Source organism: Pholis gunnellus (genome assembly GCF_910591455.1).
Source record: "Pholis gunnellus genome assembly, chromosome: 19".
Classification (NCBI taxonomy): domain Eukaryota; kingdom Metazoa; phylum Chordata; class Actinopteri; order Perciformes; family Pholidae; genus Pholis; species Pholis gunnellus.
In genome coordinates, this window is record NC_136546.1 from 10,909,818 (window position 1) to 10,933,841 (window position 24,024).

Sequence of the window (24,024 nt, forward strand, 5' to 3'; positions counted from 1 at the left end):
ACCATCTTCTTTCAACCATACAACCACAAGTCAACAATGGTCATATACATCTGCTGACTACACCTGATTTCTACAAAAAATTGACAGTTAAAGTTAAGAACCCCAGTGTCCTCAATGTTGCAGAACAATTGAGACAGCTGAGCAAGATCAGGTCATTCCTTTCACCTGCAGACCTGGAGAGAGTCATTCGGGCTTTTATCTCCTCCAGACTCGACTGCAATGCACTTTATTCTGGTATCTAAGCTGTGGAACTCCCTTCCTGGTAATCTAAGCGGGAAAATTCAGCGTCCTCTTTCAAATCTCTTCTGAAGACTCACTTTTATCGCGAGGCTTATTTTTACATTGAACACATTTGTACATTTTTTTTTTTTAAATCTTGTTTAACCTCTGATTGTGTCTCTTATTTGCTTTCATGTTTTATTGTGAAACACTTTGTGACTTTGTTTTGAAAGGTGCTCTATAAATACAGTTATTATTACCTCGGCCCATGTGTACAGCAAGCAAACTCAAATCTTTGATAAAGATAGTAAATAAAGACTCTTCTTATATTTCATCATAAATATAAATAAATTATCAATGAACAACTGCAGATACATTTCCACTAAGTGCAAGTATAACTGTCATTCTCCACCCCCCCCCCCCCCCCCCCCAAAAGAATACGAGATAATAACACATTTACAGTAGTTCCCAAGTTACAGACATTGGCCTCAGGACACAAACATTGTTGTTAAAGTTTTAAGTTAAACAAGAACGACCTCCCTGTCGGGTCTGTGATAGTCTCCATCTGAAGCCCTCTGCTGACCCAGAATGTATCCTGTGTTATCTTTCTTCTTCCACATGTAGATCAATAGTGACGCAACTGCAGCTGCAAGTGCCACTCCTATTGCTCCTCCTGCAACAACAGCTGTAAACATAAATTACTGAGTTAGAATACAAACACACAGTATTATCACTCTTTACTCAACGTAGCATACGGCAAAGTACCGGCAAAGATGTCTTTGTTCTCCAAGAAACTCTTGCTGTTTGCGATAACGACGAACCCTGATCCGCCGTCTTTGTGTGTACCGTCGAAGTACATGACCGGAGAACCCTGAAGACAAAAGTAGGAACAGTTGCAAAATGTTACTTCCTGCTCTGCCATCTATATTATAAGGTGAAGAAATAATGAGACTTGTGAAAACAATCATACATGGGACGTATTCTTGGTTCCTTTGCTGTTGGGTTCATCCTTGCTGTTTTCTGTATCACCTGAGACAGAGAGCACGGCGTATAGTGTGTGTTTTTTTGGAAAACATAATGACAAGAACAACGGATACAATATTAAGTGGACTATAATCATTTAACAGTCATTGTGCATTACCTTGTTCTGACCAATCCCCTGAACCAGAGCCATAACTGTCCAATTCATCTCCTGATCCCTCTAACTCCTCAGGACGGGCAGAAAACTAAGGTAATGGAGAAAAGGGGATGAGGGTATTTATTAAATATGCGGACCACCACAATACTCTTTCCTGTCTTATTATCAGATATATAAAAACAGACAAGAGGTGAAGGAAGGCTGTAAAAGGTACTTTCCTTAAGAGGACAATAAAGAAATGAATCATATCATAGATACAAAGTCCCATTGAAGCAACACAGTCTCAGAAGCACACTGGGGCGGACAAACACAGAATGACGTCATTGTTATCACCAATAAAGTGTAATCAGCAGAGAATAGAGCTTGAATTAAATGGTAAAGTCACTCCACCCATTTGGCAAAACAGTGAAGGTAAGATAACACATAATCTGTTGTTTGGACTCAACACCTTCAGTGTTTCGTGTACTGTGTAGCAGCTTAACACAAAGTAAAAAAGTACAAAAACTTCTCTTCAGGTAAATGATTCATTAGAATACTATTATCTTAAACACAAGGCATTTATTTGAAAGGTGTACTGAATATTCTCAAGCTAAACTCATTGATAGGGACTAAATGGCCTGTATGCAATGCCAGTACTGCTAATTACTCAAACCTAAAGGCTCTGTGCGTTTAGCACAATCTGAACCGTGATACTGTTAAAACACCTGCCAGCAAATGAAATGTGCCTCAGGTACTTCCTGGACCGGGGGACATTACTATGTTGCATCCATAACGTCTGTGCCGCCCAGCTGTAGTTGTGCACACTAATAATGTTTAACAGCTGGAAACATCTGTCAGGCAGCACTAATGCTTAAAGGGATGCAGTTTCCTCCAACAGACTACAGACATGGATGCAAGATGAACTTTTCCACAGGTGTGAATGTTTTGTGTGTGTGTATGTGTGTGTGTGTGTGTGTGTGTGTTAGCCCTGTGATAGACTGGCCCCTCGGGCTGGAAATTGTCTCTTGTCTATTGCACGCTGAGTGGGTAGTGGAGGAATGTAGACCTGAGACAACTAGTTGATGAATCAATGAAGTCAAATGACAGAAAATGAATCGTCAACAATTTTAATGAGCCATTTATCATTTGAACCATTCGTTGAGCAAAGACACCACAAACTCTGTGATTCCAGATCTTACAGTGTGGTGATTTCTCTGTCTTATATCATGAATTGAATATCTGTGGTTTTTGCATTGTTGGTCAATAGACAAAACAAGCGATTTGAAGACATCAGTATTAATCATTGAATTAAATACAACACTGCATGACAGTTTATTAGTCATGGGGCATAATGATTACTTTTGATACTTTAAGCACATTTCCCTTGTAAATACTTCTGTACTTATACTTATGATTTGAGTGCAGGACTTTTACCTGTAGTGGAGTATTTGTATATTGTGGTGTTTTTTTTTACCACCATTGGAAATATTTAACTTTTTATTTCGTTACTTTGTGGATTATAATTTTACACAATAACACAATACACTTGTAAAAATGGGTGCAAATCATAGATTAAACTATGCAACAACAATTATATAATTTAGGTTACAGAATTATACAATGAATTAAAATGCTGTTTACACATTAATGCATCAGTAATAATTAAAAAAAGATTTACAGTAAGTAAATAAATAATTCCCACTAAGACAAAAAAGGTAATTTGGTGATTTTGGTAAGAGTTGTACAATTCATAAAAAGGTTAGTGTGATTACCTCTGCAGACACACTTTTATCATTATCTTCAATTCTCTGCGTACAATATTTTATCTCTCACACCGGTCACACCAATACTTTTCTAATGAATGTTAAAAGCCATTATTGAAATTCAAGAGAATCAAATGAGCACAAATTCGACTATTGTACATTAAATAAAGGTAACTTTAAAGCTTTAAATGTGACGGTTTCGAATAAAACTCAAGACAATACGATCGTAAAAGTAAACATACCTTTGTACGGTAATATAGCTAACTTGAGGAAGTGAGGAAGGTAAGCACGAGATTCACTTGACGTCAACACTGTAAAAAACAGACTGAAACTGACTTACCGACATGCTGATAGGATGTATCAGTCCTAAAGCTAAAATAAAAGAAGCTGCCAAAGACGTTCTCATCTTTCCGTAGAGTTGGTGTTCAGTTTATTTTGTCCTAATCCTCGACAGGTACTCCTTAGATGTTGAAGGTGTTAAACCTCGAGCCTCCACCGCGCAGCCCAAACCCCGCCCACCACTGAGACATGACCAACTAAGAACATCCGACTGTGACGTGTGTACAGAGGCGCACCTGAAGAATACAGTCATTCATTTGTTTGTTTAATAAAGGACAGCGTGTATTAATGATGCATGAGGTATTCTAATGTTGTGGCTGGTCAAGGTGGAGCAAATGACTAATGTATATACCATGGGGGTGGATAAATCTAACACAATACACTATATCTTTCAGATATTAGTTTGTTTTGTATGTAAAATCTTAATTTGGAAACAAACTAGGAACTACTCTACAGCCACCATGTATTGGAGAAAAAAGTACAATATTGACCTCTGAAATTTAGTGTAGAAGTAGTATACAATTAGTACAAGATTTGGATACATTATGTATATTTATTTTACAATGAATTGAAATCCCTGTGACTGCACACAGCAGATCTGAGGTGCAAGGAAACAAAACATTGTACTACTTGAGTAGATACACGTTTTACTTGGCATGCGTTTTGCCATTATATAGATTTTAATCACACTTTAAGTTTAGTTTTCCTTGTGAAAAGTGAGTACATCCGTTTACTAGTGTCTAGGGATAATTGTGTAGCATAGAGGACTAAACCCTTCACAAGTTCAAAGATGGAGCGTGACCCCGTCCTTATCTTGGACACTGATCACGTTAAGCAGTAGCTTGTACGTCTGTAATAAAAATTGAGCTAGAAAAGCTTTAAAAGACGGCAAACGGGAGAAAAAACCACAACAATGCGGGTCAAATGTTAGAAGAACAGTTTAATCATACATAGTCACAATTCTGCTTCCAAAAATGAGTTTGTTTTCTTCATCTAACATCTGGAAATGTACATAAGGCCACCTGAAAATGTACATGACTTTGACAGTGTGACAAAACTCATATGTTCATATTTATATAATTGACAATATTTTACATTGCTTTTGCTTACAAGGTAGAAGCTGTTCCAAAATACAGCACTCATCTGTACAAAAATAATTCTTGTCATGTCCTGTGAAGTTTCCATGGTATCAGAGAGGACTAAATGCAGCCTCAATTTTAGTACAGAGTGTTTTTTTTCTTCTTCTTTTTAAACTGTCACACTTCAGAAATACTATCAACAGTGGATGTTACAGCTCCAGTACAAATAGAGGCTGGCCTTTCCCATAACAGATTAAAAACAAAAAAAAACATGCCAGATTGTGAAGCCATAAAGATTTTTTTTCTTCCTTTAAAATAACACTTGATCAAATAAAACTGTATACATTATATTCAAGGGGAAAGGAGTGATGAATATACACACATCAAAATGCACATTTTTGCCTTTTTCTCCCCAAAAAGTGTAAAAGACATCCCATTTACAGCATAAACGTTTACAAATGTACAACTGTACAGACGAAATAAAAGCATCACTACAAATTTAGAGCAAGGCCTGTCAAAACACCACAACTAGACATTTTTTTTTTCTTCAATTAAACTAATAATCTTACACTTATTAACTGCACATATACTACATGTATTCTACAAGTATTCATATGAAGCCATCACTACGAGCATTACGGGTGAATTGTATTAGCTTTCGATGGCCCCACCGGCCTCCACCAATGCACTTGCATACCCAACCAAATGAAAAAAACAAAAGAAGTAAAAAACAAAAAAAGAGAACCATTAATAAGAAGGCTCTTTCAGCATCCCTTTCTTCGACTTATCCCACTACTTCTAGTTCATGTCACCTCGGATATACAAAGCTGGGAAAAGCGGCACTTCACAACATCTTTTTTTTTTTTTTTTGGACTACTCTGGCCTTCAGGCGGTGGGGGTCCCATCGTCGCTGCAAGCCCCTATTACCCAAAAGCAACAACTTACACATAGATAAAGATGCTATACATCGTTAAACTACTCCTACGCAAGAGATGATTATTCAGTACATAAAGATACCGTTTCTAGGGCAGTGTTCATCTCAAAGTACAAGACAGATAAGATGTTACACAAAACATGATAAAGGAAAAAAAAAATCATTCCAAGGATTAAAACCTGTCACAGCATGCCAACACATACCCCAGTCCCAACCCACTATACCCCTCCCACAGTCATTTCATGTTAAGATTATACCAGGTTACACGCCCGCTGTACAACCAAACCTCATGCTCTGCTTCTATAAGTTAATGGTAGCGTGTTATTTTTGCATAAACCCCCCCCGAGTGATCACCTGGATGAGGGACAGACGGCTCAAAATGGGGCTCAGTGGATGCAGCAGCTCAGGTTGGTCAGTCTGTAATATTTAGTACCGAAAATGTTCAGAAAATTACATCAGGCAGACTACAAGCCGCTTGGGTAAACACTCGCGCCCCCCCCCCCCCCCTCCCCCCCCCCCCCCAATTAGCCTGAAAAAGAATAAGCCACCACTGGAAAACACCACCCTAGACTAAAGCACCAACCCCTAAGCCGAGCTCGCAAACTGGTCACTTCAAGACCTCTGGGTGACTGTGGCACAGGACACATAGTACTCACCTGTGGACGGAGGGGCTTATATCCATCCTTACTATGTAGTGCTATTTAAAAACTAATCCATCAGCTGCTTTGGCATGGGAAACACGTTTACTGTGTGCATGGGATAATATACAAATAGAATATTCAATTGCCTAGACTTGATTAGAACAGCTGACATAAGAAGTCTGGTTATTTAAAAGGATCACTCAGTTTAACCTTAGAAAATCACTTGCTGGTGTTAATTGTAGGAATTGGAAATTTCAGCAATGTGTATAATTATTATTTTTTTTCTACAGAGAATTTACAAGGTAAAAAACTAAATGTACAAGATAATATGAAAACCAGTCAAATACATCAATTACATCATTAACAATGGGCTTGTGCTTTACCCAGGGAAAAAGTAAAAATAAAAATAAAATCTGCCTGCTGACTGTGCGTCCCCTGGGGGCCACACTGGGGACCTGCACCAGGGGTGGCGGGGTGGCAGGGGTCAGTTGTCACAGCGTTCTTAGGTGAAGTTGACTTGTCTTTTTTTTTTTTTTGGTAATTCCCTCAAAGTGGGATAACAGAGGGTGTCAAAGGCTAACCCCTATGTCTAAGGAGCATCTCTCACAGAACAGGGGGGGTTCGGGGCTCCTCCTCCACTTCTTCAGGGGACCCAGGATGTCGACGGGACTACATGAGGCCGTTCGTGGGGCCACCGATGGGACCCAGTTCAGATCCGCTCTTCATGTAGTACTTCTCCAGCTTGGCCAGAATGTGCTTCCCGTAGGTGTATTTACGCAGAGTGGCAATGTGAGGACGGATCTGAGAAGGGAGAGACGGCAAAGGTCAGCAGATTCAGAGTAGAGCTGAAAGGATTTGTTTTACGAATCAATTAGCTGATAAACAACAACGTCATTAATCAATTTAAGTGATTTCTGAAGCAAAAACACTCAAGATTCACTGATTCCAGGTTAGAAAATGTTATGCTTCACGATAGCATATTCAATGTTTTTACGTTTTCTTACGATTTAACGAGAAACGAGTGTAAATGCGTTTCCCTTTTGATGTAAATTGCCCCGTCATTCCACATCTGCAGGCTCACACAGAGTTAGTAGATCACCAACCTTGTGCATGATGATTTTGCGCTGAGCCGGTTCTGCCATGTCGATCATTCTCTGAACAACGTAGTTGGCGTACTGGTCCTTCATCATGGTGTACAGGGCGCTGTGGGGCCCGTCTTTCTGGCAGCACACTTCGTCTATCAGCAGGGCCCTCTCTGCACGCGAAGAGTGGATCACACACTTCTCCACGACGTTACTGAGGGACAACAGAGAGAGGAAAGCTTCAATTACAAATTCAGAACTGAGCTGAAGGAGTCACAGCTCACAGACACGACTTTTCTGATGTCTTGTGTGGATGGAATCAAGCTTTATAGATGGCACTATTCAGCCCTTTGATGAGTCAGGGAGAGAGGCACTACCTTTTCTCAAGTGTGTCTTTCCAGTCAGCGCTTTGGATCAACATAAGCATGCCTGTCTGTACGTTAAGGGTGCACTCAGGCAAAAAAGGAGCAGCCCATAGTACAAACCAAGCACATCAACATGATCCATGGTCACTGAATGCTAGCGTTTCGTGCAGCACTGTTAAAATTATGTCTCAGTTTCATAGCATGATATTTTAGCACATTTCACAAATCAAAGCTAGATTAATCTTCCCTTAATGGTGACAATAAAATTATTTTGGATATCGAGTTGGTGACTGCACTGTGCTTGAATCTAACCATGTAGTGGTTTGTAAATGGTTGAGGTCGACTTACCTTGCGAATTTGTGTTGACTGAGGACAAGAACCTTCCCACGAACCTCTGCCACTATCTTGCTCTTATCTTCTGGTCTGCCGTGCTCCAAAACATGCTGAATGACGTAGTTGCCGTACTGATCCTGTAGGAGACAGTGGAGGTGTGAGCGCGAGGTAAAAAGCCATTTCAAATACTGACTAACCACAAAAAAGGATCCGTGCGACACCCTTTACTCCAACTGATGCTCATGCACTACTCTTGGGTCGTAATTGGTGTGAGATAATCATGCATCTCTACAATGATGGGTAGACGAATGAGTGACACTCTTACGTCATCACTGCGGAAGGTCAGACAAAACAGATGCTGCTGGTTGCTGAACAGGCAGACAACACAACCAATAGCATCGTTGCCCCTTCAGAAATGGGTGACAGACAGTTATGGGTGTAAAACTCACCTGACACCACTCTGAATTTATCTTGTTAAAGTAGTAATTGGTTGGGTAGGTTATGTAACCTTCACCATTAATTTGGTAGTATTTGCCTTCAAATCCATTTCCTGTCAATCTGTTTTTAACAAGAATCTGCATTATTTTGGACTTGAGGTCTATTTAAGTACTCAAGGTGAAGTGTTTTCAGCACTACTTCTGAACACTTAAGTTGCCCAAAAGAGGTTTAAACTCTGTGGAAGCTCGTATCAAACAATTACTGTGAAATGAAGTAGCCGAAAACAGAAAAACAGATTGATCAGGAGATGCTTTAGGCTAAAGAGGGATCAGTGAAGCCTCTGTGGCATAAAGCAAGATGGGGGGGAAAAAAAGTTGAGGAAAAAGGCGGCTCAGAGGGTTAGGAGAAGGCCGGTAGTTGGAAGTTGGAGAACTATTTACAGGTTAAATTAGAGTCTTTACACAAGAAAAGACAAAAAGGGGGAAAGAGGAAGGGAGGACAGCGACATCCGCGAGAGAGAGGCAAATTGCTCTGACCTTGAACAGTGCATCGCGGGACACTGTATAATACGTTTTGGGTGTCATCTCCAATGATACGCCTTGATATTTCTAGATGGAATAAGTGAAGGGGCAGGGTGGGTGTTTAGAGAATCACATAGGTCAGATGCAATGAGAGCTAACAGTATAAATACATTCATCCTTAACACTTAGCAGACCACAACTACACAGGAATAATGACGAGCTGAAAATATGAAATGCTCAAACATGGAGACATGCAAATACACATGACGAGCACTTATCTCAACACTGATCCGTCACGTCTAACAAGCAAACATCTGCAAACAATGAGGGCTTAGAAATTAAAGACAGATGTGCTCACCTGGCCCAGCTGTTCAGAGTGCTGATGCAGCTCTTCCAGGATGGGCAGAGTCTGCTCCTGGGTGCAGTGCTCCAAAATCCTTTGGATAACTCTGCAGCCATAGGGGTGTGTGGAGAGCACAAACACCTGGAAAAGAAGGTGAACGCCATCATCTATGGAGCTCCGATTCCACCATGGCAACAGGTAATTACAAGGGTTTAATGGACGTGGAGATATGGATTGTGCACATCCATCTTTAATAAAGCAGCCTGAGTCAGAGAGGGATTTTATTCTGTATTGTCGATTAATTAATTATTCACAAGACTACAATAACATTGCATTTTAAATATATTGGTTCAGCTTTAATCTGACGGGGACAAAACACAGGGGCCGACTGAAGATGAAAAATGAAATGGATGAAAAAAGGGACAAGATTGTGAGCACCCAAAGTCACCGAAATGCTGTTAAAACCCGTTCACTATACGCCGCCGCCTGACGTTTGTTTCTTTTTCATTACATTCTTGCTTTTATATTAACAATGCCATTAATAAAAGCAAACAGGATAAATTTGGATTCATATGCAGGCATTCTAAACATTTTACATTCCCATCTCCACCAAGACAAAAGGCAGATTATAAAAAGGGTTGCTTTTGATAATAAACCCACCTGTCCTTGGAAGGCATCAATAATGAACTGCAGGGCCTGAGGCTGGACACACTCGATACACTTCTGCACCACATGGTTGCCATTTTGGTCCTTGACACACTTCAACACGTGGCCATCCAGCTCACGGACAATGTCGCTCTGGAGTGAAGATAAAAGGGAACAAGGGCATCATTTTTAAACAGATGGCACCGCGTTGACTGATGAAGAAAAAAAGAAATGAAAGAAAAACAAGGTCAGCAAAAACGTCATAGAGAAGTATAATCTCACTTACAATTACCTGCTGGTCTGAGGAAATGGACTCCAGGGCTTTCTGAATGACCCTACAGCCATACATCTGCAGAGCCAGGGGAAGGACGTGTCCACGGATACGTGTTGCCAAAGCCAGCTTCTGGTCCGCGCTTCCAAACTGCAGCACACAAAACACAAACTCTACTGCACACAGGCTACACAACTCTGTAATGTTACTAAATTCATATGCGTGTCGTTACTGAAATGACACCTAGATAAACTGTCCCAACCTCAAAGAACTTTTGGATGACATAGTTCCCAAATACATCAGTCATCAGTTGGTATGCTGCTTGCAGAATCTCTCCAAACACCATCTGCCGCTCTGCTGGAGTGGCCCTCTCTAGCTTCTGCTGGATGAATCTAGACAGAGAAGATTGAAAACAAAGAGGAGAGATTAAAAGAAATTCATCAGATGTTGGTAAACCAATGCACTCTTAGGTTTACAGTTAAAAGAAGAAAAAAAAGCATTCGTTAGCCACCTGGATCCATGCTGGTCTTGAGAGAACTCCACCATGTGGCCGGGCAGGTCACGGAGCTGCAGGTTCGGGAAGCGGTTGTTCCTAAAGTCTTCCAGTAGGCGGCTGCGTCCAGACGGCATAACATCAGAACGACTGTAGCGAGGCCGAGACGGAGGGAACAGCTGGCTGCTGGAATTGAAAAGACTGGACGTCCCCCCGGTGCTCCGGTACTTGGCCTCAGCTCCAGGCGCGGCAGAAATGTAACGCCCGCTGCCATTTGTCAGGCCACCTAGGATCAGAGAATAACCGGATACTGTTGTAGTGGTAGTGTCAGTTGCACATGATCCTTATGCATGTGAAACAGAGAACACTTGGGACGGAGGACAATTTTCTGAAAAAGAAATGTAAATCAACCATGTAAAATACATCAATCGTTGACCACTCCCATGAGTATGAGGCCTACCTAGGTGAAGGCTGGAAGAGGATCCGTGAGAGGAGGGCAGAGAAGGTGGAGGAGTAAGTGGAGAGTGACCTGGTGTGAGGCCAATGGGGCTGGGTGAAGAGTAGCCCAGGCTGTTGTAGAAGGGCTGTCCGATGGGAGTTAAACTGCTGCCGCGTTTGTATAGATCGGAACTTGCCAGCAGGGAGTCCCTGCGAGATACACTGCTACTGGTAGAGCTGGACACTGCAAGACAAACAATAGAGAACCAGTTGAGAAAAACAAGACCCTGAAAAGTGAAGTTCTGTTCACCCACATGTATCTTGTAGCCAAAGTCACTGACCAGAAGAGCCGAAGCCTCCGAGAGCAGAGCCCAGGCCGACGCCGAGGGTCCCGGCGGCACTGCTGAAGCCCAAGGAGGAGGTCTGTGGTGGCTGCGCAGCAGAGGTGTGTGAGAAAAGGGAGCTGCTCTGAGAAGTGTTGGGGACCGATCCAGAGCCGTAAAATGAGCTGGAGGGCAGGCCGCTGCTGGGTGGAGGAGCCTGCTGCTGCTGAGGCTGCTGCTGAGGTTGAGGCATTGAGCGGTATAGACCGTTGCCCGGAGGACCAGACATGTTGTTACCGGAGCCAGATGCTGACACCGCAGCTGCTGGTGGGAAGGGGGGGGGAGAGGGAGGAGAGTGGGAGGGGGAAAAAGGGGAGCTGAGGTGAGAAAGACCCTAAGTGGTACTAAGTAAGTAAGAACAGAGTGGATCCACATATTGGAAATGATACTGACTAGTGGACTAGTACTAACCAGCTTGTGCTGCTGCAGGGTTGATGAGGAGAGGGGTCTGGACTAGACGAACTGGCCCACCTAGACCAGCTCGGGCACCGGGGCCCATCACCAGGGCCCCATTCTGGTCATAGTAGGCTGCAGGGGCTAAAACCTGATAACCTGAAAAGATGAACATAAGCGGTCAGAAATGATAGATTACTATGTACAAAACATTTCTAAAGACAACACCAAGCAGCGAAGATAAGTGCGTTTGGCTATAGGGTAGTTGTACGAGGTGGTCTACTAACCAGACATTCCTGCGTATGCCAATGCAGGGTTTGCAGCTGCTGCTGCTGCTAGAGATTCCTGCTGACTCTGTTGGCCTTGACCAGGTGTAAGAGGTCGCTGGTTGTTTCCTGCGCGCATCACCTGGAGAAGAAGATAAGGATACTGTCACACCTAGAGGCTGCATTACAAGTTCCCGAGGACGAAGTCTTTCTATATTACATTAAATATTTTCAGTTTCACTATTTTTACTTTGTGGCATTGTTATCTCATCTATGATCGATGATGCAATTGGGAAAAAAAACTGTTAAAAATTCAGTAAAATCAGGCTTATTTTCAGAGAATATTTTTCTTACGGCAGGTTTCAATACGCCTGGTCCCGCTAGTTCTCTGGCCAAGATTTACCTCAGGTTTATACAGCATCACAATCAATCTGACCGACAGTAACCGTGTGTACTCCATAGTTCCTCTTTACCGTGCATAGCGTGTCAAAATGTAATACATCTTACATGCACTGCAAATTGACAGGAACTGCACTTGTGTACTTCCATTTCAAGCAACAGATGTGCTTTTGAATGCACTTCAGTTAAAGTCAAGTGAGCTTGGCCGGCCCGTGGCTGTAGATTCGTAGTAAATAGCATTTTTATAGTTTGCTCCCCCTTTAAATGTCACTTAAACAAGACAGAACACTGAAAAATCTGTCTACTAAACCATAAGAGGGACAGCCAGCCAGCATGACGGTATTTAAACCATGACAGTGGTCTGTACTGTAATATTTTACTCATTATATACAACTCTGTGGCAATTAACGTCATAGTTTTGTCTGTAGATGGCTGTCTTCTTCACTGTGAAATGATGTCTTGAGTGCATTCTAAAATAAACCAGACTTGCATTAGTCGGCCCATATTGGCTTTGAGTTGTGTTCATGACAGCCTTTTCACAATGAGCCTGCTTTTCGAAGGCACCTTTATGAAACATCGCAGACCAAAAGCACAACACTTCCTACCTGTTGTTGGCCTGGCCCCTGATTGGATGCTTGCTGATTAGCTGAGTGATTGGCAGCTGACGCAGCCTGTTGCTGGAAAAGGTTGGCCGGATACACACCCCAAGGAACCCCATAGTACTGTGGTGGAACCACTGTGGGACCTGTGGAAGACAGTTAGACGTTTCATACACATCCTGTACAACTGATTAGAATAATAACTTGTATCTGAACTTGGCACAACAGCATTGTGTATCAGAAATACATCTAAAGCTTCAACTGACAAGAACATAAAAGGGATAAAAATGTGCTGTCTGATCACCTGCAAGCGAGGCTGCTGCGGCCAGCCCAGCGGCAGTGTAGGGATCCGTACCAGGGGGGCCAGCATTAATGATGTACGGGTTTGGCACAAAGGCAGGAGCAAGGCCAGCTGGGTAATAAGAGGAACAGCAATAAAATTCATTTCTCCATATCAAATCACATTCAAATGACTATGCAACTGAAAAAAACAGGTCTCTATAGACAAAAAGTAGCGGCACACTGTACCACACCCGTAGTAAGACAAACAGCCTTATTTACCGAGATGCTGCTGCTGGGCTGCAGCCAGGGCATATTGTTGCTGCTGAGCTGCAGTCAGCTGTTGTACAGCCAGGGCATTAGATCTCTGGAACAACTGGTGGGAGAAACAATAAAACAAATATCACAATCTGCTGAGCAAATTTGCATATAGATCTCTTGAAAGATGCGTTTTGTTTGTCAACCAACCTGCTGCTGCTGTGAGTTGTAGTCAAACAATCCCATTGGAGTCCCTGAAGAGTCCACCTGAATCTGGTTACCAGCGTAGTCAAACTGGAGGGACTCCACGCCGGCTTGTTGCTCCATGCCTCCCATGTTCTGGGCCTCCTGGCTCTGGAAGTCCTCGGGGGCCTTGTTTTGGGCGGGGTTGTGTTGCTGGAAGGCATGAGGGTGGTGCTGTCCCATCATCTCCAAACCTGATGGCCCGGGACCCATTCTCTCCACCGCCTCAGTGGGGGAAGCTTGGCGGCTCCCAGGGGTCGGACTGGGAGAGTAAAGAAGCGCATATGTCGTTTTAGGGCAAAACTTTGCCTCGGCCAAGGAGCCAAGCAACGTTAACGAGACTATAAGCCTAACATTGATATTCACTCACTTATTTCGACAATTTCAGTACGTTTAGGCTTCATTGCGATGCTCAAATTTAGCAAAACATTAGAAGACCACCTTTAAAATAGCCTTGAGCATTCTGAAATGGGGAGGATTTTCGAAAACAAGGGTTGCAGATGAAGGTTCGAAGATAAAGTTCAATCACCATATTTATAAAGCGCCAAACAAAGGGTTGCCGTTCACCTTACGTGACTGTAAAAAGAACACATACTTGAAGTCTTTGCAGTCCCTGTCCATGCCGTTAAGTAGACCTCTTCCGTTGGCTTTAGCAGGATCATTCTCATCCCCGACCTTCATCTCTGGGCTCTTGTCCTCTTCATAGGGGGAGACTTTCTCTTGGACATCAATCTTCTCTCTCCCATCTTGGTCAACATCTCCTCCACCCTGTATACATTAAAAAAAAAAGAAAAGCTGAGGTAAGACTACGTGCCACCCTTTAGAATAAGTGTTCGATAAGTCAAGAGACCTCACTCACTCTTGAGTGAGTTAGAGGTGAGACAGAAGCTCAACTTACATAACCACCGTTCCTGTAGCGACCATCCATCTTGTCACCAGGAGAGGAGCTGAGGACGTACTCCACCATGCTCACCCCCAGACCTCCACCTTCTGAGCGAGGTGATAGCACTGAATTGGCATCACCATTCCCATGGAAGCTCTGGCCTGGTCGCCGCTGCACCATGATTGGCTGAGACACTGAATGATCTGAATAAAAAGGCGTGATCAGATCCAATAATGAATTCTTCATCTTGAAGAAGGAAAAGTGAGAATACAATGTCCAGAGGTATAGGAGCCACTCACGAGATGATCCCCATGCATTGTCCCTCCACTCCTCTCCAAGAAGCATGCCTTTCCTTCCATCCTTGGCCAGCTCATCAGAATCCCAGAGTTTTTTTGCGGGCAGAAGCTAAACATAAAGTGTACATCTTTTGTAAGATCCTTTTGCATGTCAAAGTGCAATGGAATATTTGAAACAGGCCACGATGATCAAAAAGACCGTAGGTTATTAAAAATGTGATGTTTAGTGGTTAGGTTACAGTTTTAAAGTTTAAATATTGGTTTTCACTGTAGTGTTGGTCAGCTTAACCCTTTCTCACTTAGTCATACTTATGAACACATCCCTATGGACTTGGAGAGGCTGTAAAGACTGTAGTTTGCTCCTTCATGGAGAACACATTATTGCATTTTTATCCCGAATAATTTCAACTACTGCAGTGCAGAGTTAGTGTAGTTACATAATGAAATAAATTCACTCACCTCTGCACTGTATATTTTAAGCCTATACACTGGGAGTTTTTCATATACATTTTGATGTATTGCTATGCTGTAATGGAAAAAAAGACTAATGTTAGGACCAAAAACCTCTTACCTCTCCCATGCCCCTGGACTCCAAAGCAAGCGCTTGAAAGTCATAGTTCATTTCATCTGCAGCACGGACCTGAGACAAAAGAAACACAAATCTTAAAGCACTAAATGGACGGCCATAAAATAGAGATTAACGGACATTACATTTGTTCCACGCGCTGCAGAGCAGAACAGACTAACCTGAGCTGTTCTTTGAGTTCTGATCAGATTTACCCAGAAAATATTTTAGTTCTGTGAAATGAATAAACTACAAAACATGGCCTCACATCATTTCAAGAGGCCCTTCAGCCCACAAAAGCTTTTTCCAACATGAAGTATCTCAATAATCGACACAATACAACAACGTACAAACAAAAACCATCAGAAAAGAGATTAAGAAACTCCAGGGTCAACATCCATTGAAATGTGTAAATCTACATGTATAAGCCTGATTAGCTAAATTATAATCACCAAAGTACAACTGTGTCGAGAAGTAATTTCATACATTGTATGAGTCCTTGAAGATTACAAACAAATGAAAGATTAGAATCATAGCACTATAACATTAGATGAAGGACAAAACAGAGTTGCTGCACCCACGTTCTTTTCACCCAAGCCCCTCCGTGTGAAGAGTAGCGGTGCTGAAGACAAAACTCTGGCATGCCTGCGTCATCTCAAATGGAGAGGTTTGTCATAAAACACTAAAGGTGACATCGTACAAATATTTTAAGGAAGATTTTTTTGCATTACTGCATTTTATTGATGCAACATTATCCCCGATAGAATCTGCTGTAAAAATAAAATAACACAAAGACAAAGAAGGTTGCCCTATAATAACCGTTCTTTTCATCAAGCTGAGCGATAACCCCAGGCCCAATCCACTGTATGTATACATGCATGTATGTATGTATGTATACATGTATGCACACACTTTTTATGTTTACATTGACCCAAGAGTGGTTGAAATGATGTTTGGGGCGGTGGCAAAAGAGCCTGGAGCCTTGTAGACCAGCTGCTATAATCAAACAACAAAGGGATCTCTATCTGCCAATATGGATCATCAATTATCTGCAATTAGCATCAGCTGCAAAACAAAAAAAACAGGGAACTGTAAAAGTTATATTTGCTTCCTTTTTTCTTGTGCCGATTCGATTTTTGATCCAATCCGAACCGTGAGTTTTATGATCCGTTGCACCACTAGTGAGGTGGGTGTGTGACTACAGATACCAGTAAGAAGATCAAGTCAATCCAAGAAGTCCAGTTTGTGTAACAAATTCATGAATCTGAAAAGACTTAAGATTTAATACTGTAAAACAGGATATTACAAGTCCGGTCGGTTATCACAGCGACAGTCACTTCCCTGCTGTGCCAGGGAGGCGTATTTTTTTCTATTTTCTTCAAGCAGCGCTATCAACATCTAACATACCTGGGTCTAAATGCGATTGCCATGGACAGATCACCAGCGTGTGCAGGGATAATGAAATACAGAGAATAGATGGACCCAGACTTCAAATGGGTTCGAAATTTTGAAGGATTTCTAAACTCTCAGGTCAGGAGGCTGAAGAAAGGAAACGAACATCTGACACACTTGCCTGGATGCTGCAGCATATCTGATATAAATTGAAATAAGTTACTGGAGTCAACGAATTAACTGTTGGTGTGATGTCTAGTCAGTTACAGTAGAACAACCGCTGGGCATCAGAGGGACAAAAATATAGCTGTGATGACGACCATTTCCATTTTGTTTCCTCAATGAAGTTAAATTATTTCTCCAGATTATAAACTAGATTTACAAAAAAATGCAAATGCTCCCCAACCTATATTATTGCCTCAAATGAGTCCGCGTTTTTTAATAATTACTACGAAATTAATTTGTCATTGTATTTACAGACATTTTCAGTCAAATTATTGTTTTGCTGCACAACAGCATTATGGTCCACCAACTAAAGCCAGTGACATTTTTCATGTGCGCCAACGTTAAAACATTCCTGGAAGAATCGAGTGGAATAAATGACCTAGTGACTAACAGAGTTTTATTGTTTGGTTTGGACATGACATTTGTAGCTTTAGCCGATACAAAATGCTGCCGTCTGTCCTTCTAACCCGCATTAGATTAAATAATATTGCAGTGACTGAAGACCTTTTTACCTGATCAACATGATTGGCATCACCAGTTGGCCAGCGGTGTTTGCTGGGTGTGCAACCTCCCAGCTGCTCTCCGGGCTGCCTCTGAAAGAAGTATCCGACTGTGGCGTCATCCTGAGATCGTCCACTCAGTGGAGGCTGCGGGGTACCTGGGGCGGTGGGGCTATTAACAACCCGGTCCATGCCCTGTAAATGTGGGACTCCAGAAGCCTGTCCAGCTCCCCCAACGTGAACTCTGACACCTACAGTCTCAGGAGCACCATTTGCATGCAGCATCCCACCTCTTGTCTCCTGCCAGGCCACGTCATTCATACCTAGGATGCTGCATGGAACGCTCATTCCACGGGAAAGCCTGCACAAAACAAAATACAAGTATTATGTTGACAAGAATATGCAGTGTTTTTACATTGGCCCTTTGTGATCTCTTGCATTGATTGACTTCTAGTCTACCAGAGCATTTGCCTGATACAAATAATTCTGATATATGGCTAAAATTACTTTTTATATCCGAATAAAGTCAATGAGGCCCCCCATTTTAACGTGACAGCTAGGGGACTGTATTCTGGTAGGCTATGGAGTCATGAAAGCTGTAAGTTACAACATGTGGCCATTATGCTAGTCTTGAGACAAACCGAAACTTTTGAACTACACGTATGCCCCCAAAAGAATACTACATGAATAACAGGTCAAACTTATTATTTTTTTGCCGGGACATATCTAATTTATCGTATTGCTGACTACACGTTATGGCTGTTCTACGGTTGACGATTGAAATGTTAGTTAGCATGAATGTCGCCCTGAATATCCAAATGTAACGTTTATTACTAAGCTTGTTCGACATGGGAGGCATTAACGTCAACTGGGAAGTTTAATTAGGCGGTTCTCTCGTTTATAAATGAGCAATATAAGAACAAATCACTTGCATTACAGGCATGATGATGGCTTGCAAGACCCAAAATGCTAACTTGGTAACGTTGTCGTTAGCTTAGTGTTAGCTGGTGGTCGTGGCTAACGCAACGCTACCATTAACGTTACTAATGATTAAAAGACGCACGCGGCTATCACATAACACTTCTGCCTTTTAGCCACAACGAGAGCTGTCGCTGGCTTTTAAAAATAAATAACTAGCTACAACGAAATAGCCAACATTACTGGTCATTGTGGCAGACCGATGTGCAAGCCTTTCAGCAGGCTGGCTAACTAACGTAGCTAACCTAGCCAGAGAGTCCGCTGCTAATAAGCAAGCTAACTTACGGCTTTGACTGAATATTTAACGTTACGTAAATAGTGGTTCAAAAAGTCTAATGGCTAGAAGTTCGTCCCCGTGTTGCATATTGTTGCTTCATCATTCTTGTCCAATCCTTTGTTGACACTAGCAGATATTGACCAGGTTTATTGTTTGCTAATGCTACTTAACTAGCGAGCATTAGCAACCTCCTTTGCTAACAAGCTAACGCTAAACGCAGCAGGCCTGCTCTGTTTATTATTGGTTTGCGACGTTAGACATCAAAGTTAAATTCGTGAATTTGCCATTGCATTACAGTATGCTATTGTGCCCGTGTGTTTGACGAAAAACGTGCAATTTTCTTGACTCGAAAAACCACATTGATTGGCTTCAACCAGCCAAATAAACCCAAATGGCCAATGCAAGAGCTAGCACACGCTAATTTGCAAGTTGGTGTTGTGCGAGCTAAAACATCAACCAAACACTCAGTGGCTAAACAACATGGCCCCCCTTCAAGTCCCAAACAGAGGGGCCTTAACCGCTAAACAAAAGGGGAAACACTCGCACCACGGCAGTCGCGTTTAAATCGCTTTAGAAAGCTTTTGCTTTCGATGTGAACAAAGAAAGATTATATACTTACGCGTTGTCGTTTCGAGAGAGGGTCTATGCTTGTTGCACGCCGTCAACCCAATTCTATATTGTTTTGTTTCCTTGGAGAGAGCGGTGATTTAGCAAGGCTCGCTTGATAGTCAAAGCTAAGAGTTTGCCTACGCTAGTGCCCCCTCCCTGTAAATAGCGTGAACTACGTAGACATGCGTATAACAATCAATGTAAATTTGCCTCCCAACATGTTACCCTTTGTACACCATGTGAAGGTAGTATAAATGTTACGCGTAGGTGTGTTTACCTGTCATACAACATTTTAAGAATAATAATTTCCCCTAAAAGGCGCTCATATTGCTGCTGGATATCAAGTCTTTGTGAATGAAAGATTATTGTACACTAATTTAATGTTAAAGACAAGGATGAGTATAGATTAAAACGTATTAACAGTTAAAACAATATTTCAAACATGGGAAATAATTTAGTGACGAGAAGCCACGAGACGCCTATAATAGAAGTCCCATTTAAGGAGAATTACGCACAATCGTCGCGGAAAACATCATCATGCAGTTAGATTGGGTTGATTTTGGCTGATCCTGGATCGGGTGGGTCCTCGTGGTCGATGACCCTCCTCTTCATAAGGAAACTCGATGAGATCCAATCACATCTTCCTTTTCAAACTGTGATCTCACCTCCTTATTTCCGATTGGATTGCTAAATTTAGGAAACCACCCTATGCTTTATAAAGAGATTGCAGTGGTTGCTGGTAAATGTTCTGGAGTTGCTAGACGGGAGCGGCTTATGGGACACGTCTCATTTAGAGTTTAACAGCAGAGGGAGTGGACGCCCCGAGAGTGTCTGTGTTTCTGGATGCCACATTCAAGCGAGCGGTAGAAAGAAAGGCAGTAATGGCAGACATACGGAAGAAACTAGTCGTGGTGGGGGACGGCGCGTGTGGGAAAACATGTCTATTGATCGTATTCAGCAAAGACGAGTTTCCCGAGGTGTATGTTCCGACTGTGTTTGAGACATACGTGGCGGACATCGAGGTGGAAAACAAGCAAGTCCAGCTAGCTTTGTGGGACACCGCTGGGCAGGAGGACTACGACCGGCTGCGGCCCCTATCCTATCCGGATACCGATGTCATTCTGATGTGCTTCTCCGTGGACAGCCCGGACTCGTTGGAAAACATCCCCGAAAAGTGGGTCCCCGAAGTCAAACATTTTTGTCCCAATGTACCCATTATATTAGTGGCCAACAAGAAGGATCTCCGCAACGACGAGAACGTAAAGAACGAGCTGTCCCGGTTGAAGCTGGAGCCAGTGAGGGCAGAGGACGGCCGGGCCATGGCCACGCGCATTGGCGCATATGCCTATTTGGAGTGCGCTGCCAAAACCAAGGAGGGGATCTGGGAGGTATTCGAAACTGCAACACGGGCATCTTTACAAAAACGGAAAATACCATCAGAAAGTTGTCTCAAATGCTGTGTTTTGATGTGAATCGACGCTGTCTGGAGAACTGTGACGCGCAGACAAGACGCTTCCACCGCTGGGATCCGTGTCTGAACATGTACGGGCAGTGGCCATGGTTTGGTTACTCCCTTGTAATCAGACGACCTTGGTTGAGCCAAAACGAATGACTGAAAACAAGTTGTTTTTAACACACTCGGTGATGATCTGAAATCGGTTTGTGTGTGTGTGTGTGTGTGTGAGAAATGCACGGATTGAAGCATGTTCTTTGCGGGTCACATGATCCCATGACAGGTCGAGGGGTAAAAAGGACAAACTTCATGTCAGCGGACGCCTTATTTCCTCCTGTCTATTGTGGACATGTCCTTTCTCAAGGCCTGCTTTTGAGCCTCGGTTTAAATTGCTCACTTTTTGTGTTTCAAGTGTTTGCATAGGCCACTGCCTTACTGCCAAGGTTACAGCCTACTTTGTAATAAGCAAATATTGCACTCGTTTATGTCCACTTTGTATTGTAACAATGAATATTTAGTTTGTGAAATTGCACAGCAGAATTACTGTTCGACACTACAGCAATTCACAGAAAGTTTTGAACTTTCTAACCCTTCGTTCAAATAAGTGCAACAGTGATTTATGGCGTTTCTTCTGATGTTTTACCCATGAATAAAGACATAGCTTCAGTTTACAGTTAAACAAATCAGGTGTCAGTTGGAACCACATCCAAAAAGTATGTTTTGGACTCCACGGTATTACATGTCTATAGGCTGATGCTAGTATTTTTTATTTTTTTTTGCAACAGGCCAAATACCGTTGTAGGTCTGGGATACATTTGACCGTGTGGTTTAGCAAGTTTTTATATAGATGTTTTGTTAACGTTAAATGTACAATTACTAGTTTGCTAAACATGGGTCTACCCCAAATGTTATGCTTTGCTGGTGGCTACAATGACTCAATTTAGGAGGACATTCATAAAAAGAGATGCTTTTTGATCATGGATTACAAAACTATTATCGTGAAAATACATTGTAGCCTGTAAATAGCACAGCAAGCAAAGGAGGGGAGATGCTTTGTCATTACAGCTCACCATTTGAAGCACATACGGTATCTCACCATGTTTCTTAACTTTTAAATCCGATCTAGCTGTCTCTAAGGCTGACATGTCTCATCAGTCTCATAGACTTCAAAGACCTGTTTTCTATTTAGCTACTGCTTCGTTTACAGGTATGGTGGTGATATTTCTAAGAGAAGCACGTGAGACGGTTAATCATGTGAGTGCTTTGCTCAGTGAAACGCCTTTTTCTTAGATAGTGTCATGAAAAGAAGGCTGTGTCAGAGCTCTATGAGCCAGTAGCACACACAGTGGGATTGTGAGAGCGTGTGGCTATTTAAAATGTTTATGTTATGTAATTAAAACCACAGTTGACTAATATTTACACAAACATAAACAAAAGGGTATCCCTTTGACTAAAATACTAGATAAGAAATAAATGTAAATTGTAAAATATTGATTATTTTTTTCTGAAGATGTTAAAAGTTTGTTTACAGCTGAACTATGATTGATTGATTGATTGACAAACACAAAAAGTACAAACTTTCCACCTTAACGTCTTCCATTATGACCATGGAATGTACCTCAAATTTATTTGGTCAAAGATATTGTTGGCGCTTTGAAGTTGGCAACAGAAATCAATGTATTTGAGCTTATTTTCCATGTTTGTGTAATGAGCTCATGTTTGATCTGTGTTTCCACAAGCAGGGTTGTGTTGCTGTTGTCTTTTACACAATGGTGGGAGTGCTTGTTCAAATGACAGCTATGAACATCGGTTGCAGAGGGTGTTGCAACACTGGGAATCCAAGGTAAAAACCCTGGTGGATTTACTATGCGAGTTATTCTTCAATTTCTCTTTAAACATGTCATTTTGCTGTGGTTCATTGAATAACCATAAAATAAATCGGAGTTAAATAAGAGTTATCTGTTAAAAATCCAACTGGTTACAATGATGTAAAAGTCACATTCCTCCCTGCCTTCTGTTGCTGGGCTTTTTGCTGACTTACAGGACAGGAATGCATTGTGCTAGACTGGTTAATTTTCCCACACTGGCCCCCCTCATGTGCCTCTGATTTAGGTTATCATTCCCTGATCAGACCAAGCATCTTTTTCTTTATTATGCTTTGAAGAATACAACTATGAAGGAAAATTATGGAAATGTGCCAAACACATTTGTTTGTAAGAGATGTTAATGTAATTACATCATTTCCAGGTTTGAATGGAACAATGCTTTTTTTTTTTTGTGAGGTAAAACAATACAGAATGTAAGAAAACAAATGGTACTGTTTGGGGAAAGTCAATAAAAAAAAAATCATTGTGTGTCACCACCTCTACGTATCTGCTTTTGCCTCATTTTCTCACACTAAAGACAAATACTTAATGTGGTGTTGCAGCTGGTATAAGGTTCAACATACCTCAAAGATTATGTATATATTTATTAACAATTATATAAACTCTGTCGCAATATTCTGTGAGTCATCCATTGCATTTGTGATTTTCTGTTTTTAGTAGGATATATTTACCCATAAGTTAAATATGGGTTATATGACCAGTGGTGGAAAGTATTTTATTAAGTACAGTTTTTAAAGTAAAATATAACATTACATTAAGGCTTTATTTTCCTGTATTATGAGTTATTTTCCTGTTTATACTTTACTTAAATTTAGCTGAAAATACTTTTACATATGATTTTCAAAAGTATTTGTATACTGTTTTATTGCTACTTTTGCTTAAGTAAATTATCTGGATAACACTGCTTATGATTACACATAGCCAATAGCCATTATTGAAAAGAAAAAATTGTATATTTCAAAGGGTGAGTCCATTTTAAGACACACAGCTATTTGTGTATCTGCTAAATTTAGACATGAGGATATGAACGACTTACGTATGGGCATGTTGCAGCGGTGTAGGGTGAGCTTTTTAAAATGATATATTGTAACTATTCAGTATGTAGTTTTTTAATGAGTA

The 24,024-nt window shown here is 41.7% G+C and overlaps 3 protein-coding genes across 5 annotated transcripts; 1 reads left to right on the forward strand and 2 right to left on the reverse strand.

Moving 5' to 3' along the window:
- Nucleotides 1-665: 665 nt before the first annotated feature.
- On the reverse strand, nucleotides 666-3,590 carry LOC306711455 (uncharacterized protein). Its single transcript, XM_079180417.1, has 5 exons — nucleotides 3,440-3,590; nucleotides 1,361-1,445; nucleotides 1,190-1,248; nucleotides 985-1,090; nucleotides 666-904 (listed from the first exon to the last, which is right to left on the reverse strand). Exons 1-5 carry the CDS (start codon nucleotides 3,503-3,505, stop codon nucleotides 741-743), a joined length of 480 nt encoding a protein of 159 aa, XP_079036543.1. The 5' UTR covers nucleotides 3,506-3,590; the 3' UTR covers nucleotides 666-740.
- Nucleotides 3,591-5,984: 2,394 nt separating this feature from the next.
- Nucleotides 5,985-19,678, reverse strand: pum2 (pumilio RNA-binding family member 2). 3 transcript variants are annotated; one of them, XM_079180568.1, is made up of 23 exons: nucleotides 19,577-19,678; nucleotides 17,715-18,063; nucleotides 15,592-15,660; nucleotides 15,024-15,129; nucleotides 14,740-14,927; nucleotides 14,437-14,609; nucleotides 13,809-14,103; nucleotides 13,623-13,716; nucleotides 13,366-13,473; nucleotides 13,068-13,207; nucleotides 12,085-12,205; nucleotides 11,816-11,956; nucleotides 11,363-11,665; nucleotides 11,044-11,265; nucleotides 10,602-10,869; nucleotides 10,353-10,482; nucleotides 10,106-10,240; nucleotides 9,835-9,972; nucleotides 9,190-9,315; nucleotides 8,847-8,918; nucleotides 7,888-8,009; nucleotides 7,196-7,388; nucleotides 5,985-6,893 (listed from the first exon to the last, which is right to left on the reverse strand). In XM_079180568.1, the coding sequence occupies exons 2-23, from the start codon at nucleotides 18,048-18,050 to the stop codon at nucleotides 6,762-6,764; spliced, it is 3,612 nt and encodes a 1,203-aa protein (XP_079036694.1). In that variant the 5' UTR covers nucleotides 18,051-18,063; nucleotides 19,577-19,678; the 3' UTR covers nucleotides 5,985-6,761. The 3 variants fall into 3 exon arrangements, with proteins under 3 accessions (XP_079036694.1, XP_079036695.1, XP_079036693.1); XM_079180569.1 differs by having other exon boundaries at nucleotides 10,112-10,240; nucleotides 11,363-11,668; XM_079180567.1 differs by having other exon boundaries at nucleotides 11,363-11,668.
- A 650-nt stretch (nucleotides 19,679-20,328) lies between these two features.
- On the forward strand, nucleotides 20,329-23,383 carry LOC306711237 (rho-related GTP-binding protein RhoB-like). The gene has a single exon (XM_079180072.1). The coding sequence runs from the start codon at nucleotides 20,448-20,450 to the stop codon at nucleotides 21,036-21,038; it is 591 nt and encodes a 196-aa protein (XP_079036198.1). The 5' UTR covers nucleotides 20,329-20,447; the 3' UTR covers nucleotides 21,039-23,383.
- Nucleotides 23,384-24,024: the final 641 nt, after the last annotated feature.